Raw genomic sequence first — 19670 nt, 5'->3', positions numbered from 1 at the left:
CTACACTCGGCCCAGAGCTCGGAGGTCTTAGATTGCATTCCGAGGCATGCACATTTGCACAGGATGGTTAAAGCCCCTGCCCCATTGCACGCAATCCCCGCGCTCCTCCTGGCGAGATTCCTGGGCCCAGAGGAGCAGGACTTTTCGTGCCCTCGAGCGCCAATGTTTCCAGCGGGCACGCCCTCAGCTCCTCCCTCCGCACGTGTCTTCTTTCTCCGCTCTGTTTGCAAACATTCACCCCGCGCTCTGCTAGGGAAGTGAGGCACTAGGGGGAGGGTAGTCCTGGAACACGTGAAAGCGAGAGGGGCCGTAGTCGGCGGGCTTGGGGGGCGGGAAGACTCCCAATTTAGAAAGTCTGTGAGAGGCACCGGGGGCCCGGAGTAGTGCTCTGAAGAGACGGCGTGCCTGGCGCTCTCCGCTACCCGCCTCCCTCAGCTTTGGAGGCCACCTGGGTTTGGTCTGCTGCAGCGGCCGCACCTGTGGTTCTCCCTTAGGGAGGTAGGGACACTTCGCCATCCCGGTCCCCGGCGGGATCCAGAGTTGCGGCGGCTCCCTCGCCCTACCTCGAGCCGGAGTCGGGGCATGCTGCTGCTGTTGCTCCCGCTACCACCTCCGCCGCCGCTGGTGGCGCTGCTGCCGCTTCCCTTGCCCTGGCCCGGAGGGCTGGTGCCGCTGCAGCCCAGCGGGCCACGGAGCTGGTGCAGCTGCGGCCGCTGCGGCGCCGGCCTAGCCGCCGCCGCCCGCTTCACTTGGGCTGCCCCGCGGATCCCGCCGCCCTGGTCAGCTCCGCCTCAGCCTCAGCCTCAGCCGCCGCCGCCACCGCCACCGCCGCCGCCGCAGCAGCAGCCACCGCCTCAGCAGCCGCAGCAGCAGCAGCAGCAACAACGCAGGCGGCGGCGCCGGGGACGGAGGCGGCGCCGGAAAAGAGGCGCCGGAGCCGCGGCTACAGGAGCCGGAGACACAGCGGTACGCGCGGCCTATCCCGCCTGGCCGCTGTCTCTACCCCCGCTCCTGCCCGCTCCCTTTTTTCTTTACCCTGTCCCCGTCGTTCGTAGCGCTCCGGCCCTCCTGCCCCCGGGATTCGTGCTTTCTCGGGTTCCGGGTCCCGGTGCACTGCTGTGGAGCTGGGCAGTCCCAGCCTCTGCTTTCTCCTCCTCCTCTTACTACTCCACCACCTGGGAGAAACCCTTCAGGCCGGTCCAGGAGATGGATCCCCCGGGAAACGGTGAGAGCCTGCAGGGCGACGCCGGGCTAGAGGGTGGGCGTCGGGCCAAGGCCGCGGGCTCCGGTCCCCGGCGCTTCCCGCCACCCGGCAGGCCCGCCCTCCTCGGGGTCTTGGCGGCCCTGGGGCCGGGAGAGGAGGAGAAAGAGGTGGCGGCGGCGGTGTCCCTCCTCCTTCCCCCCGACTTTAATTCCTGGGGCCCCACAGAAGAGGAAGCATCTTTTCCCTCCCCAGTCTTTCTGGAACTCCAGCCTGGAGCACAGATCCCAAGAGAGCAGCCCCAGGCGTTGTGATATCCTGGGGGACCTGTTGGCGGTAGAGACTTCCCAGCTCCCCTCCCCAGAGTTCCGAGACCTGATAAATCACAAGAGAATAATCTAAAATTATAGTAGGATAATCGAATTAGTGAGGGAAAGGAGGGCCTTGGGCTAAAAGACCTCCTTTTACAGAGGATGAAACCAGTGTTGTTTTGTGTTTTTGAAAAGAACGTCATGAGTGTGATAAATTGGTATACTTCTGTGCAGAGATGCTCCGTAGTGTAGAGGAAAAGACACTGGCCTCGGAGGGGAAGTATGGAGGTTCAAATCCCTGTTTCAAAGAGCTTCATCTTGTCCTTTCCTTAGTCTGCATTTTCTTGCCAGCAAAAGGAGAAAATGCATTTCTTTGATCAATTTCACTTAGTCAGATATTAAGTGTCGGAGCAGATATTAGAACCCAGGTCCTCCACTTCAGAGGGCTTAGCTTTTCTCACTAGTACACGCTGCCTCTTTGAGGTAATAGGAGCCCGAAGAGCTGTTGAAAGCAGAGGAGTCCTTACAGCTCAGTTAAAAGAAAAAAAAAAAATGCACCTCACTATGACCCGCATGAAATTTCGAGTCTCTTATTCAGCTTGTACATCGGTATTCAAGGTACCTTATTGTTCCTAGGTGAGATTTTGAAGCATTTTCCTTTAAATAATTAGATCAGAAAGAGACTTTTGAGGTCGTGGATCCTAACACTTTCTTTTTCAGAGGAGGAAACAGACCTGGAGGAGGTAAATCACTTGCATAAATTCATACAATTAACCAGGAGTAACAGGACAATCAAATAGCAAAATGCAAACTCTTTTTAAGTTTTCACTTTAATTTCACAGTATTTGTTTTCTGGTTTCTAGGCCAAAATTCATGGCAAGATCCCCAGATGAAGCGTTTGTATTGCAAACATGAAAAAAAGGAAACAAATCTCTTTTCTTTGTCATTTGATTTTGCAGCTCTTTTGCAAATTTGGGACTCAAGACTGTCTGAGCTGTGTTTCTTTAGTGTATTATAGGTTTAGAAATAACTGAACCTCTATAGTTAGATGCTCGAACTAATGAGTCTAGTGATTTGTTTCTAATTTTATAAGTGAACAATATTTACTGAGTGATCACTCACTGTTTGTAGAACCTGATGAAGAGCATTGGAGTTAGGAAGCAAGGAGACAGATAAAAAGGGAGGGAATAAAATTAGTAGATAAAGAGGATGTGTAGCCTTAAGGAATTTATAGGACAAAACCACAAAGACATAAAATGATTACTTTACACATTAATATAATACAAATTGAAATTCTGGAGGAAATGGGGGAATCAGAATTAGATAATGTTAAGTGAGATTAATTCAAAATTGTCTTAAAGGAGACAGATTTTTTCTTCATAAGAAAAGAGAAAGGGTACTATTAAATTGAGAAGAGTAGCATAAGTTTATGATTGTTGATATGATTGCTTTTCAAATTCCTTATGAACTATTGGAACCTTATTCAGTCCTTCCTTAATGACATTAATAAAGGGTAATAAAGGGTAAAGGTAGGAATTGTGTAAGGAATGTTGAAGATGATGTGAACAATCACCTAATTTATAGATAAGAAATTGAGGCTCAATGAAGTTGAAAGGACTTTATTGAGGTAACACAGTTAAATTATAAATTTAATCTAGTTAGTACCTTTTCCTGGAATTCTTACCTAGTCTTAATCACTGAATGAATGCATACTTTCAGAAACATTATTTGCTCCCTTCAGTTGGTAATCAATGAGTAAAGTTACTAGGAGTATGTATTTGTACTTAGTAGAGAATGTATATAGACAAGAATTGTCATGCTATGCAAATTCTAGAATTTACTCAATGCCTAGTGCTGTGTTCTTCTCTATTATGCAGTAGGCTTCATATTATTTCTGCTTTACAGTTTCTCTCATATCTTCTTCATGCTTCCCGCTGGAAATTCTGTTTTTATACTCTTATTTTTAAAAAATCTGAGTAATACTTGTACTACTTGGTGATTAAAACATTAGGCCTGGAGTTAGGGCTGAATTGAAATCCATTCTGGGTTAACTTTGTGATCCTGTGCAGCTGGGTGGCAAAGTGGTAGTATGTTGGACTCAGAAACTGGGCTTTTTAAGTTCAAATATGACTTCAGACACTTACTAGCTGTGTAAATCTGTAAGTCATTTACTCTTGTTTGCCTCTCTTTTCTCATCTGTAAAATGAAATGGAGTAGGAAACTGCAAACCAATCCAGTATCTTTTGCCAGGAAAACCCCTAATAGAGTAATGAACAGGTAGACATGACTTAACACCTCTCCCCTCACTCCACTCCGTTATTTGTGTTAGTCTCAGATTTTTCAAATATAAAATAGGAATGATAATAGCACCTATTGCCCAAGATGGGTGTGAAGATCTTAAATGAGGTAATATTTATAGAAAAAGCACATAGAACAATGTCTGCCATGTAGTAAATGTTATCAAAATAATTATACTTTTACCTTTACCTCCTTCCCATATATACAACAACTTTGTATATTGTATATTGGTTGATAGTATTAGACTCACTCTGTAAATGAAGAAGCCTGAGAAACTAAATGCCTTGTTAAATATCACACAGCTTTGCAAACTTTAAAAGGCCATGTAGTTAACATAATCTTGTTCAAATTGTAGCTGTTATTTGCTACCTGTATGATATCCAAGAAGTCATTTCTTTCTTCTATGGCCTCATGTTCCATAAATGTAAATGAGAGAGTTGGCCCATATAATTTTAAAGCTCTTTTGAACCTATGATATCTCTTACAAAACTGTTAATGGGGTGGCTTGCTTAAGAAAATTTTATTTGATGCTTTAAATATAGGATATCTCAAAACTCTAGTTTTATGTCTCTAGCTTAAACTTGCACTGAGTTTTGGAGAATTTTGTATAATATTTGTCATTTTATGTGTTAGGAGAATATTGTGAATTTTGTTTTTCTTTAGTATTAGAGTTTTAATGAAGATATTTGCTAAACTATATATGCCAATACATACAATATATAAACAATATATGTGCCAATAATTTAAACATGCTTCATTAAGTATAAGACTTTGAAGTGTATCTATATATGTTACTAGCACTTATGTTAATCCATAAAGTGAAAGAGCCATATTTTATTTGGGTTATGTAGACCAAATATTAAGATACTTTAAAATTATTTTTTAAAATACATTTTAGAAGCCTCATTTTAATCTGAAAAAGGGATATTAAGATTTGTCTTCCAGGCAGGATTTTTAAAAGTTGCATATTTAGTTTCTTGAAAGACACATATGGCATGCCTTTCTTTATGATGGCTACATTTTGTACCATACCAAGTCTTTGGATTATAGAAAGCATGATATAATGAGAAGAGCACTGAATTTGGAGCCAGACAACGGTGGTTTTGAATTCCGTTACTACTACATGTGTGAAGAAAGAAATTTCTTTTCTCTCTTCATGTCTACTATGGTGCCTGTTCCCTTGACTCCCTTAGCTATGACACTCTGCTTATGGTTCTCTTCCTACATATTTGATTGTTCCTTCCCAGTATCCTTTTCTGGATCTTCATCCATGTCTGGGGTGTTAATCATGGGTGTCCCTCAGTTCTCTGTCTTTGGTTCTTTTCTCTTGCTTTTAAAACTCTACTCTTTTACTGACTGATCTCATCAGCTCATAATCACATAGAATTTGAGAATTTGGAGCTTGCAACATCTAATTGAACCCATACATAAAGGAATATTAACCATAATATGCCCAATGTATGATTGGCCAGCCACTGCTTGAAGACCTCTGAGGAGAGTAAATTCACCACCTCTTGAGGCAAGCCATTCCACTTTAGAAAGCTAGGTATCTTTTCCTGACCTTAATCCTAAATTGTCTTCTTGGTAATTTTTACCTATTGCCTCTGCTTCTGCTTTGTGGGAACAAAAGAACAAACCTTGAACACAGGTATCCTCTTCTCTGAGCCTTTTCTTCAGGCTAAACATGTCCAACCAAATTCCTTCATTCAAAGCTTGTCATGAACTCAAGACCCTAAACTGTTTTGGGTGCCCTCCCTTGGACTCCAGCTTCTTCATTTCCCTCCTAAACTGAGATGCCCAAAACTGAACATAGTGTGCCAGCTGATGTTTGATTTACAACGGGATTATCACCTCTCAGTTTTTGGAAGCTGTACCTCTCCAGTGAAATCTAAGAATATATTATTTTTTTTTGGCTGCCATACCTCATTGTTGGCTTTGTTGCTAATACCTGAAGGAAAAACTACATTTATCCCTACTGAATTTCATGTTATTTCATTCAGCCCTTTGCTCTGGTCTGACAAAATGCTTTTGGATCCCAATTTTACTATCCAATTCAGTTAAACATCTCTGTGTTGATGATTGTCAGATCTATTTATCTAACCCTTCTCTCTCCTGAGTTCTAGATAGCTGTTTTTTAGACATCTCAAACTGAATGTTCTCTGAGCATCCCCAAACTTAATACATCCAAAGTTGTACTCCCACCAAACAGATCCTTTCCATTACATCCTCCCCTTTTCTGAACTTCCTTATTATTGTTGAGGGTATTACCATCTTCCCTGTTACCCAACCTTGCAACCTCAGGGTAATCTCTACTTGTCATATCTATCTTCACATTGTATAGTTATGTTTTCTCTTATCTATTACAGGGACAACATGATAGTATATGGGTCCTTATTACCTTTCACTTGGGCTATTACAATTAGCTGTTGAATAGTTGAGTTGAATACACTGTGCCTTGACCCAACAGGGTGGTGTTGTTGATCCTCTTTGAGTGGGAAGGATGAACAATAATATGTCATCACCTTTCATTTGAATTATTGAAATAGTTTCTAATTGGTTTTCTGCCAAAATAAGAATTCTAGGTTTCTTTATACCACTTCTCAATAAAGACCAGAGGACCCCCTATTCCCTTCAGTTTCAAATATAAAACCCATTAATTGACTTTTAAAATGCTTTATATCCTGCCCATGTCCTATCTTTCCAGTCTGTGCTTATTCACTCTGAAACATGTACACTGGCCTTCTTGCTGTTTCTCATACATGGATTCTAACTCCTGTCTCTGAATTGACTTTTTTTCCTTTTCACCTTCACCTCTACTTCCCTTGATTTTTTTCTAGACTCAGCTTCAATCCCATCTTTTATAAGAAGCCTTCCTCTTGCTTCCCAGCCAGTGCTTGTATCTTTCAGTAATTATCTCAAGCTCCTTTGTATATAGCTTGTATTTAACTAGTTATTTCCATGTTATCTGTCCCATTAGATTGTAAACTGAGGGCGTGGGTAACTTTTGCTTTGCTTTCTAAATACTTTGCATAGAACTTTGTACATAGCAAGTACATAATTAATAAATGCCTTTTGATTGACTATAAAATAGAGTAGTTGGACTAGATTATCACTAAATCCTATACCTTCTAAGAAAGGTTCCATTCCATTTGAATACAAAGTAGATATATATTCATTAAACTTTAGATAAAATTTCCATTAAATTTTTTTTTGCTTGAGCTTGTGATTTTATGGATGTAGAAAGTTCTATTAAAGCAACTGTGATTTCATGTCAACAATTACTATGATGCGACTTAGAATTTCTTGGAGGTATTTCTAGGAGGTATCCTACCCAGGATTATACTGCCAGTATGTGTCAAGGCAGGACTTAAAGGCATCTTTCCATTCACTAAACCAAGTTGTGTCTCAAACCCCCCCCAAAAAAACCCAAAAACCTTTCATAGTTAAAAAATGGTCAGTTGAAACATCAGTAAAATCTACGAGGATTCAATGAATTTTTAATATTCTGTAAACAGAAGGCTTGTCATAGTTTAAAATATTTCTTTTAATAATTCCCTGCAATTTGTATGCTCCAAAGAGAAATTGAAAAAAGCTTTTATGCTTTTCAAGTCAGAGAAGTATATAAAAAACCAAATACAAACAATTCTTATTTCTCTAATATTTAAATGTTTATGAATCTATTAATTATATTCAAATAGTCATAATTTTGGTACTGTTAACAATATATGGCAGAACATTTTGCTTTGGTATTAATCACCTGTTAAGATAGTAGACAAAATAAATGTCTTCTTCCACACAGTCTAGTTTTTAATATATTAGCTTTCATTTATGTAATGCTTTAATGCTTACAAAGGGTTTTATAAAGTATTGCATTTGTTTCTCATAACCATATGAAGGTTGCTAGTGCAACCTTTTGTAAGATAATATCTTACAAAAGAGGAAACAGAAGTCCCTAGGGATTTATTCAGTCACAGAAGTAGTAAACAATAAAATCTTGATTTAAAAATCAGTATTTCTGATTTTCAAGTCCACTTTTTTTTTTTTTTTGAGGGGGCATTCTACATTGCTTTTCAGTTAAAAGAGATAACCCAAATCAATATAAAAACAATAATTATTATGTTTATGTAATATTTTAAGGTTTGGAAGATGCTCCGCCCTAAAAAACCTATGAGTTAGGTACATGACATAAAATACATTAAATTTTCTTCCATATTTGTTAAATCTGACATATCAGGCCACTTTGTGCAGAAAGTCTCTCAGGTCCCTTACAGCTGTAAATCTATGATCCTGAGATTACCAAAGGTATTGTAGTAAGGCACAGAGAAACGAATTAAACTGAGCCAAAAACTTATTTTGTATCACTCAAGTGAGTATTTGGGCTCTTTTAATGTAGATGACTAAGATCATATATAGTAATTTTATTTCTCTGTACTTCATATATGTATTATTCTTAAAGAAGACACAATATACGAGAATTGAAAAGCATAAAGAAATTCATATAGTTTTAGGTTATCCTATTTTTCCAGACAATATACTTAATGTTCCTTAAAGGTTTTCAGAATAATGGAACATGAAAGATCAGGCATTGGTAAGAGTTAAAGTGAAAGGTGGGATTCTTCCACTCAACTACACAAAAATGTGATACTAGCCAGATATTCCATCTAATTAAAAAATAAAACAAATACAAATGTTAATCACTGGTTTTAATTATTAATTATAAATATTATTTATAACTGACAGCATATGTGCAAATGTCTTTATGTGTACATATACATGTATATTATACACGGAGGGGAGAGAGAATGCACTGATAGGAGAAGGTAAGCTTTAAAAGAAATAATTGAAAATCATTCAGATGAATTATTTTGTTTCCAAAAAAGCAGTATTTCTTTAATTGATTTAAATAGGTATTCTAAAATATAAATTTACAAAAAAATTTAAAAATGAACTCAATACCAGTGACAAAATGAGGGCGTTACAAATTAATACTATTCGTTAATATAATAAAGTGGATTATATTATTAAAATATTATAAGAAGACTATATCATAGCTTTAGAATTAAGAAGTTATAGTTGTGATAGTTTGAGCTGTTAATTTTATTTTATATCAAAGTCTTTTATATATCATTGATGCACGGAGGTAATCCTGGATTTTTGATAAGTTCTATCAATTAGAAAGGTTTTAAATGCTAATTATCAGTGTATCTACTCTTCAGAGACCACCTTAACTAATTTCTAGAGAGCCCTTTTTTTCAGGTGTTGAAATTTTTGGCCCCAGCCATCTGAGATACAGTAACGAAGAATTATGTTTCTTATTCTTATTTGATGGAGATCTCAGAAGTATTGTCATCAATGATTTTAATTAAATGTACTTTGAAGGAAAACAAATTTTGGAATTAGAAGGCCTTTATATAAATTCTGCCTCAGTGATGTTTATTATATCGAGCAGCCTATCCTCAGTAGGCCTCAATTTGCTTCTCCATAAAATTAAGGAGTCTGACTAAATCATCTTACCTTTTTAGCACCCCTTTTTTGTGTGATCCTGGACAAGTCATATAACATTTTTCTACCTTAGTTTCCTCCTTTATAAAAGAAAAAAGCTTATATGGTGCTTCTTAAGCTTTAAATCTCTGGATCCATAAAATACTAAGTAAAGAAATAGGCTTCTCTTCTTAGAAACTCAGTATGCCAAAAAAAAAAAAAAAAATGCACTTATACATTGTTTTATATGTTGAAGTAGGAATAAATTCCAAGAAGTTGAAAATGATGTCAAGAAGAAAAAGGAAAAGTATGCGGGGATGGGATCCTGATGATGTGATGGCAGAAATGCCATTTTCTGCTATAGATATAAAAGATGAATTTCAAAGTAAGTATATCCATATTAAATAACATGTTTTAGGGTATTATGTATTTAAATATTATCATGTATATTCCTTTTCAATGAATAGATGTTATTAATTTGAGCACTTTTATTTTTGAGTAAAAATATAAATTATCTTCCCCAGAATAGAATTTTATAATGTTGGCTCTCTCATAGTTCTCTTATTTGTAAATTGGAGATATTAATTGTTTTGTACTACCTATTTTTATTAGGCTGTCATGAAGATCAAATGAAATGGTTTTGCACTTTCAAAATTGAGCATCTTCATATTATGCAAAGACACATCACAATAAACTGATATTTGTGGTTCTCCTGGGATTTCTCAAAATAAAGGACCAGATCATCCTACAGTTTACAGATTAGTTCCTTAATACTTTTTGAAGCCCTTTTAATGTCAGCAAGAGTGACTTTTAGGTTCACATTAAAAAAAGAAAGAGATTTATATGTATTAACTTGAATAATCCAAAAGAAATCATGTGAATGAAAATATTTTATAATCTTTATATTGAAAATGTGTTCCATTTATATAGTTGGGATATTTGCCCTTAAATGGTTAAATATTTATAGAGTTGGAAATCCAATAAATAAAATATGAATTTAATGTCTGTGGGAAAACTTGTATGTACATATTTACATAGAGCAACATTATCACCTGGAACATGATTAATAACTATGGTAGGGTAAAAAATTTCTTTATGGTCATCAAGTTTATTCTTTCAGAGGGGAATAAAGAGTATGTCTAGAAGAATATGGGGAAATTAAAATCAGTAGAACATTGGTGTTGCTAGAATAGACCTTAGAAAGCATTCAGTTGCACCTCCTTATTTTACAAATCAGAAAACTGAGTTGTAGATAGAGTCAAGTGAAGTAAGACCACATAGTAGTATAGTCAATGACAAAGCCAGAAGTAGAATCCTAGTGTCTTGGATACCTTATCTAATCATTGTTCCTTTTTCCAAGTCACATTGGTTTCCTCAGGAAGTAACCCACTAATATATATATTTATTTATTTATTTTAGAGAGAAAAAGGTTCTGAGACAAGGATACTTAAGACATATAAAATCCTTAATGTTTTATAAAATATTTGATTAAATTGACTCTCTCTTTTCAGTGGCAAAAAGTAAAAAATGAGCTATGAAGGGACTCATCTCTTTAGGTACTACTTAAATCAAATGTTTAGCTTACGGAATCAGTCTTATAGGCATCCAGCCTTGCCATTCATTTATGATTGAGAAAACAGGCTGAAAAAGTTATTTTAAAATGCACTGTACTTTAAAGATGATTTAAAAAGTACTATCTGTCCCATTTTATAGATAAGGAAACTTAAAAAAAGAGGCTAATATAAAAATATAATTATTTCAAATGCTTTAAGATCTAAGAAACAGACTTCAAGATCACACCCGTGTGATATTTCTAGAATTCAAACCCAGTCTTGCGATTCTAAATTCTGTGCTCATTAAATATATTAGATCTTAGTGTCTCCTTTACAGCATAAGTTTGTAGAAGAATTCCATTTATGAATCCAAACCAGTTGGGGATGTGTAGAGTTGAAAGTAACTACCTATCTAAGGAGACTGTAAGATAGGCAGGGCAACCTTTTTGGACCTTCAGTGCCAGTGTAAATTCTGTTAGTTATTTATAAGCATTTGGAAACAAATTACTTGCAATATTTTTCTCCTTTTTAAAATTTGCTAATCACATAAATTTAAATTTGAACATATCAAAATTTTTTGATTGGTCTCTTGTGTTTTCATTTGCTTTTTTTGATTTGGATGTAAAATTAAAATGCTTTCTCTAAATAATTTTCAAGAAGACAGGCAATATGACCTAGAAGATAGAGATCTGGCCTTTGTATCTTGAAGATTTGGATTCAAATCCTATATTTGACTCATTGATTTAATGATCCTGCACTACTTCTTAGTGCCCCAGACAGGTAATTCACAGATTATGAAGTCAGCTTAGTAGAATGCATACGATCTGAAGTAGTCTATTTGTCCATTAAAAAAAAGGAATTGGACTTGATGTTCTTTAAAATCCCTGACAGCTCTAGATCTGTAATCCTGTGATTTCTGGTCTATCCAGGCACAGAGGTATGGCTCTGCATTAGAATAAGGTCTTTACCATTAGCAGTTCTCAAACTGGTTTGATTTCAGGACTCTTTTATGTCTTTAAAAATTGATGACCTTAAACAGATTTTATTTATATGAGTTGTATCTATTAATATTTACTGTATTAGAAATCAAAATAGATAAAATTCTAAAATATTCATTTATTTATGTGAAATAACAAACTTATAACATGTTAGCATATATGATATTTTAATGAAAATTATATTTTTTAAAAATAAGAGCATTGTTTTATATATTTTTAAAAATCTTTTTCATGTTTGGCTTAATAAAAAAAACTAGACTCTCATGCCTGTTTCTACATTTTATGTTTTAATGTGTTGATTGAAGTATATTAAGAAAATTTGGCTTCACAGAAATACGTAGTTAGAAAAGGAAAGGAGTATTTTAATAGGTAAATAATGTTTTCACATAATTAGGAAAATAATTTGATGCTATGAATTCTCAAAAGGGATCTTGGGGTCTCCTATGGGTATGTAGAGCATACTTTGGGAACCACTGCCTTACATCAATGAAATAAACACAATTGAGCAAAAAATAGCTCAGGTCATACCCAAAACATTTCTATGTATATAATTACATGCAATTTAATGACTAAGTTGACTTTAGAATTAAACTTGTAATTAAAAAATACTAATGTAAGAACTGCACCTGGTATAGAAGTAGAGACTATAAAAAATAAACATTCAAAATAAAGAATTAAGATTTTTTAATAGGCCTTTGGCCTTTAAACAAAATAAGAAGTGAATGAAGAAACAGTAAGATAGAAAAGGATAACGTTCTGTGGCTTCATTAAGGCTTGGCTGAAGTGACGCTTCTGACTTTTTTTTTCCTGCTAGTGTTATTTTAAATAAAGCTTTTCTCCACAAATATTCAAAGCCTAAAAGTTGTATAAAAATATGTCAATTGTTTAATTCTAGTTTTAAAAACCCATAAAATGTTTGTTGCTAAGTAGTCAAGTAGCCTTAACTTTTGACCAAAATAATCCAATTCCCTGTCCAGAAAACTCACTAATATTTTCTTAATGTTCAGATAAATTAAGTGTGTGAGGGATAAGAAGGGACACACTGAGTAAGTTTAACTAATCTGCCTGTTTCAGTAATATTTAAGGATCACAAGGATTTTGAAATTACACAGGGAGTTCAAATAGCCAGCTATAAGTGATACTGGGAGTTCTTGAATGAGAACCTGAGTACAAAGGGTTTGATGGATATGATGGGCCTGTCCTCCAGTTCTGTCTTTCTATTGGCCACTGGAAGTCTCATGCTGCTGAGGCTTTCATGGGAAGGCTATCGTGGGAAAGGAGCTCTGCCAGTAGGGAAATTATCTTTTGTGAACTCTGGCCCAGCATTGACCCAATGAAGAATGCGTAATGTTTTGCAGTCAAAATTGGGCTCAAGATAGTCTGGTTTGTTTAAAAGATTTTAAAAATCTTTTGTTTATAAAACATTTAGAGATATTCAAACTAATTCAATAAATTCATCTTTCTCTTTCTCCTTCTCCCTCCCCCTCCCTCTTGCTCCCCTCCTACCCCACATACACTTTCTTAGAAACAGAGCAAATAGTAGATAGGCATAGATTGAAATTCACACTTTCTGTTGAGTGGAATGTAACATGTTGCCCTCCAAAAACAAATGGAGGAAAATTCCTTTTTATTTCATAACCTGTCTGAAAGAGAATTATGAAACATCAGAATCTTCATGCTCTATTTGCCATCATTCTCTTATAAGTGATATCCCGGTAGGTGTTGTAGGTGGTAGGTAGAAAATAGAAAACTGTGAGATTCTGTAAAGCCTCTGCATTGTCCAAACTGAATGTTGGTGTTTCTATATTGTTCTGCATAAATAAAATCTTATTTGGCTTAAAGCCACGTCTTTAAGAGATAGTTTTGTGGATATCAGCATTACAATTATTTATGTAGTAAAATTCAAAACAAAAATATCTTGAGAAATAATTCTTTTAATCATCATCTGTTCCTAAGTGTAGATTTTTAGTATATTATTGTTTTAGTTAGAATAATCATAAATATACCTCAAATGGCATAAACAATATTGGTGACTTAACATATAAAAAAATATAATTACTCCTATGTTAGTTAACATGCTAAATAGAAAAATACTTAATTTTTAAAATCTTTAATGTCTAGAGCTTCTAAAACTGTTGGACAATTGTATAGAATATAGCTTATCTTTTTGTGTTTATTGAGAAATATATTTGCATAATAACGTAATGAGAGGCAGTGTAGTGTGTTAGAGAGTTGATCCATAAGCTAAGAAAATCTTGGGTTCAAGTTCTACCTCTGATAAATACTGGCTATGTGACCCTGGACAAATCACTTGAGTGGTTACTCAAGTCTCTAGACAACTTTCTTAGGACTAAAGGTGCATAATTGCTCATTTCCAGTACTGTCCAAAATAAACAAATTGGATTATAAATTCTCAAATATTAATACATTTAATAACTTGGTAGATATTCCATTTGTAGCTAGGGATCTAATCTATGGAAAGATTTGATTTTAAAATTATTTTGTAAAAAGTACTGTGATTTTCAGGAACTTGATCACTTTAATCAAGGACAGATTTTGCAATCTAGAAGTTCTGAGTTTGAGCCTCTTACATTCTAGAGAGACTGATCATGGACAAATCTCTTAACATCTCAGTGCTCTGGAAACTCTGTAAAAGTAGACTGACGGCTCTACCTATCTTGCCTTACCTGTCTCTGCTGATGTCCAGAAGACTTTCAGACATCTTGAACTGGATATCTTAAACTCAGCATGGCCAAAATCAGACTATCTTTCCTCCTGATCTTGCTCTACTTTCCCCCCGCCTTTCTTACAGTAGAGGGGAACCCTGTGCTCCCAGTCCACCAGGCTTAATCTGTAGGCCTCATCCCCCCCCCCCCCCCCCCCCCCCCGGCACTTTGGAGCTGTTGCCAAGGCCTGTGCTTCCTTCTCTCTTCAGATACTGCCACCTCCCTACTGTGTCTGTGTGGGATGCCTGCTCTGCTGCCCCTGCTTCTCCTCCTCTCCTCCCTCTTCCATTAAGCCACCAAACTGTTTATCTAAAGTGGACATCTGCCCGTGTCTCCTCCTGGTCTTTACATCCCCCCTCCCCACTCAGTCAGCTCCAGTGGCCCCCATCACCTCCAGAGTCAGACAGAATGCTCCTTTTGTCATTGAAAGCCTGTCATAATCTAACCTCCTCTGCCTTTTCATCTTGAGTTTTCTTCTCTGCCAACTACTCTTCAACCCAGTGACTTGTTCTCTCAGAAACGAGGCATTACCTCTTTCAGTCCCAGACATTTTCTTTCATCATTCCCCCATGTCTGGGTATGTTCTTCCTTCTCATCTCATAGCTCCTGTGGCTTCCTTGTCCCAGCTAAGATTCCATTTTCTCCAGGAAGGCTTTCTCAACCCCTCAATACTAATGCCATCTCTCTCTCCCCCATTTAATTCTATTTATTCTCTCTCTATGTAGTCTTTACGTATTTCTTTGCTTGCTGTTGTCCTCATTCTGTGATAAGTCTCCTGAGAGCTTTTTTGTATTCCCAGCACTCATTAAATTGTCTGAAACACAGGTATCCAATGTTCATTGACCTATTTCAAAATGTTCTTGGTTACTGATAACTCATTAGGATTTTCGGAAAGATTATTTTAAAGGTTTTATTTAGATCCATTAAAATGCAAGAAAATGCATAAATTGCTTTCAAAAATAATGGTTCTTCTACAGTTCCCTAAGAGTGAAGCTGAAATTTCAGTTAAAATATTAATCCATAAATATTTTTAAGGTAAAGAATTAAATGTGATCAGAATGTGTTTTGTAGTTTTTGCCAATAAACAAATTTAATAAACCTCATGAAGTGGTTGTTTATTAAGGAAAATCAGACATTTAATTTAATTTCTTGAATTTATTAGATATCATTATGATTTAAATTTAAGCACTTGTAAATAATTATTGAAGAAACCCAACACAAAAACCAAAACATGAAAATAATCAAAAGGTCAGGAGATTTGGATTGTTTGTTATAAGGTTTGATCCTGAGTTTTCTATGTCATGTAACATCATTGAGTCTAAGTGACTTACTTATCTGCAAATGAAAGGATTGAAATTATAATCTTTAATATGTGGAATTTTTTTTTTTTTGCTAATGCTTTTTATTCCATTGCTTGTAAATATATATTACTTTAGCAGTTTAGTATGTGTAAAGACTAATTTTTTTATATTATTAAATATACTTAAATTTAGAGATTTAGACTCAATAGATATGCTTATAAATTTGTTAAAATAATAGAGGTAAGTTGCATCACAGAATTTAGAGTTTTTTTTTTAATTTTGTTTTTTATTAATTTTTATAATTATAACATTTTCTTTGACAGTACATATGCATAGTTTTTTTTTTTTTTTTTTTTTTTACATTATCCCTTGTATTCCCTTCTGTTCCGAGTTTTTCCCCTCCTTCCCTCCACTCCCTCCCCTAGATGGCGGGCATTCCCATAAAAATTTAGAGCTTTTTACAAAGAGACCTTACAAATCATTTAATCTAATCCCCCACTTGATAGATGCTTCTGGAGGTAGTTTAATTGGGTAGTTCAGACACCTCAATTGGTAGTTTGATAATGTTATTTCAGCCACTGGATTACTTAAGGATCATTTTGAACAGGAGGACTAACAGATTCTGAGCCATATGTTGGTTAAAAATTAATGACCTTAAAAACTTCAGTTAGCTTTGGACTGTGAGTCAATGATGTGGTCATTCTTGATCAGAATCTGTTTAGTAAAGTCTTCTAGACTTCTGATCCTTCGTGGCTGAGAATTGATACATGTACCTATTTGAGAGGTGGAACAGATTAGATTGAGAAGTGGGGAATATGACTTATGTGAAACCCTGAGAGTAATTAGCTGATGAAGCCCTGATAATTAGCTGATAATTAGCTGATGAATTAGCTGATAGCCCTGGATGAAAGCTTTAGTTAGACCTTGTTCTAGTGTCCTGACTGGGATGTGATGACTTAAGGCAATTCATTATAGATAAGTTTGTCGAGGTTTTTATCTATAGAACCAAATCACATTATTGTGGGAGCTACAGATTTGCTGATGAATGGCTTTAATCTGTACTGTAGTTATTCAAAAATCTGTTGGAATTTGGTGACATAATTCTTATGGTGGTCAAGCAAAGCCAAGGACCCCATGTTTCTGTTTTATTATAGCCAGTAGCCTCCCATTCTATTGGTTCTTACTCAAAGTATAACAACTGAAAATTGTCCTTTCTGACCTTTATTCTTGTCATAATTTTAGCTTTATAGTTTCACTTTTGAGGGATAAATCAGCTATCAAGTGTGATGAAAGCCTGGGGAAAGTTAATCCATCAATGTCCTTATGAAGTTCCCCAACTATTCTGAGTATATAACACTTAACTCCTCATTCAATTCACAATCCCTAAATGAATAAAAAGGCGCAACCTCTCAAGGTAGTGGGTCCCGAGAAATCTAGGATTGCTATTCTCTCCCAGGATTGTCTATTCTAGGATTAAACCCTAAAAGGCAAGATATGTTAATCTTCCCCACCCAGATCTTGTTATGTGCAAAATTGAATGAAATCCAGATTCCCATCAGAACAATCTTATTAGTCATCTGACAATACAGGCTGAGCCATCTATTCCACTAATCTTTTCACCATATAGTATATATATATATATATATATATATATATATATATATATATATATATATATATACACAAAAGGAAGAAGTATGAAAGCCAAGTATTGGAGGGAAGACAGGCAGGATTGAGCTTTAAATAGAGAAGTGCAGGAAGATTTTGATATTAGTGGGCTTATTGTTGATAGGAATTTAGAAGTCAATTTTTTCTTGTATTTTTTTGTTTTTCATTGTTGAGTAATGTTTCAGTATTATATATTGTTGCAGTCAATTTTTAATTACTTACATTAATATAAAATATCACGTGTGGATAATAGAAAATAGTTTAATTTGCAAACCATATTGACTTTTGTTTGAGATAAGCTATCTTTTTTTGAAAGCTGACTTATCTTGCTAATTTTTGTCTTTCTGGAATTAAGCGAAATATAAAACCTAAAAGCATTTTGTTATTTTCTCCCAATTTATTTTATCTGAAGAAACTAATAAGAAAAAAAAATGAAACAAAAGAAAAGAGAGCATTATCATGTGCCCAGCAGAACAGCAGGAAAGATTCAAAATATATAACAAATATAGAAAATATATAACAAATAAAGAAAAGATGGCTATCTTTTTCTTTATTTCCTTATAAATTATTCTTTTGTTCTCTGTTAGACACCTTTTTTACTTTATTAATTTTTTCTTCCTTTCATCCCCCTCATCAAAACAAGGCATATTTTGATTAAATTTAACTTGAGTTAATATTAAATTATATTTGCAAAGCATGAGTACACACTGATCTGAAGGAAGGTGTTTAGATTTTACCAGGTTGTGGGTTATTTTCTCAGCTTTTGTAGCTATTTCTATCAAACTAATCAACAATTATTTATTAAGTGCCTGTTATGTGTGAAGTGCTAGGTGCTAGCTGTATAATTTTAGATAACTCACTTAAACTCTTGGTGTCATCTTCATCTGTGAAATGAAGGAGGGTCAGTTAAAAATCTAAGATTTCTTTCAGCCCAAATTTCTCTAATTAAAGTTTATGGAACATAAAAAACAAACAATTATTCCAGTTTATATTTGATTTGGGAAAACCTTTCTTGTTATAATTTTGATTCAATCAAACTGTAAGTATTGTATAGAATCATAGATCAAGAATGTGGAGAAACCTTAGAAACCACAAAGTCCAGCCTTCTCATTTTTACATTTACATGATTTGTTTAATCTCTTAAAGGTGATGAGTGTTAGAAATATTTGAACTTAGAACATCAAGATTACAGATCTGGAGTGCTTTCCTCTGATTGGGGGGGGGTAACAAGAGAGCTTCTGCAAAGGAATGGAAATGCTAGATAGAATGTCATTTATAAGAAGAAAGTAATATTCAAGTAATAAGTAGTTATTTCATACATCCTATTCTTGTATTTGCCTCATGTTACTTTATTATATTTATAAGAGGAATATTGTTTGATTTTTATTTCCCCAGTACCAGTTGAACTTGAAATAAATTCAAAGAGGAGACAGGAAAATATGGGGCCAGGGAAAGAAGACCCAATGAAAAAGAAGAAGAAAAAGAAAAAATATTATCAACCCAATTATTTCCTTTCTATTCCCATCACCAACAAAGAGGTAACAATTTTATTACTCAGGATTTTGTTAAATATTTCTTAAACAGTTTTATTTTATAACTAGGGAAATGCTGTTTTAGCTACTTCAGTAGTTGCTTTAATCAAATCTAAAGAAATGACTTGGTAATAATGACCATTGAAAATACCACAACTAGGGGTAATATATGTCCTTGGTTGTCTTTCTCAGCATCTGTTTTCCTCATCTGGGGAACCTTTGACTATATCATTTGATTTAAATCAGAGATCACTGCTGTGATAAGCAAATAGAACTCTGGATTCTCTGCTGATTGTTGTTAGGGTGAGAACTTGACTTAGGTTAATAAAACTAGGCTTGATAGTTATTTGAATTTGTATTTGTGTGATGCCAGTTAATTAAAAATAATGTCTTTTTTTTTAAATAATGTTTTTTAAAATGATACACTGAAATGCCATTTAATTATGGGACTTGTATATTGGTCAATTCTGGATGAAATTAAAAAGTGCAAATATCCTATAAAATTTTTTGAAGTAGAAATCAGTATAGTTTATTTGTCTACTTTAAGAAATAATTATATTATGAAGAGAAAAAAACTACATATGTACTTATATGTCTACTT

At 35.4% G+C, this 19670-nt stretch overlaps 1 protein-coding gene across 6 annotated transcripts in view; it reads left to right on the top strand.

Annotated features, from left to right (window-relative positions):
- The first annotated feature begins 582 nt into the window (after nucleotides 1–582).
- The window catches only part of AKAP7 (A-kinase anchoring protein 7), a 154800-nt gene continuing 135712 nt past the window's right edge, over nucleotides 583–19670 (top strand). For all 6 annotated transcript variants that reach the window (XM_074309825.1, XM_074309824.1, XM_074309823.1 and 3 more), the window contains exons 1-3: nucleotides 583–1225; nucleotides 9551–9676; nucleotides 18933–19075. In XM_074309825.1, coding sequence (XP_074165926.1) covers nucleotides 583–1225; nucleotides 9551–9676; nucleotides 18933–19075 — 912 coding nt within the window. The remainder of the gene's footprint in view (nucleotides 1226–9550; nucleotides 9677–18932; nucleotides 19076–19670) is intronic.

The sequence above is a fragment of the Sminthopsis crassicaudata genome, chromosome 4, assembly GCF_048593235.1.
Source record: "Sminthopsis crassicaudata isolate SCR6 chromosome 4, ASM4859323v1, whole genome shotgun sequence".
Classification (NCBI taxonomy): Eukaryota; Metazoa; Chordata; class Mammalia; order Dasyuromorphia; family Dasyuridae; genus Sminthopsis; species Sminthopsis crassicaudata.
Note: the sequence above shows the minus strand (reverse complement) of the source record. Positions and strands in the feature narration are given on the sequence as shown.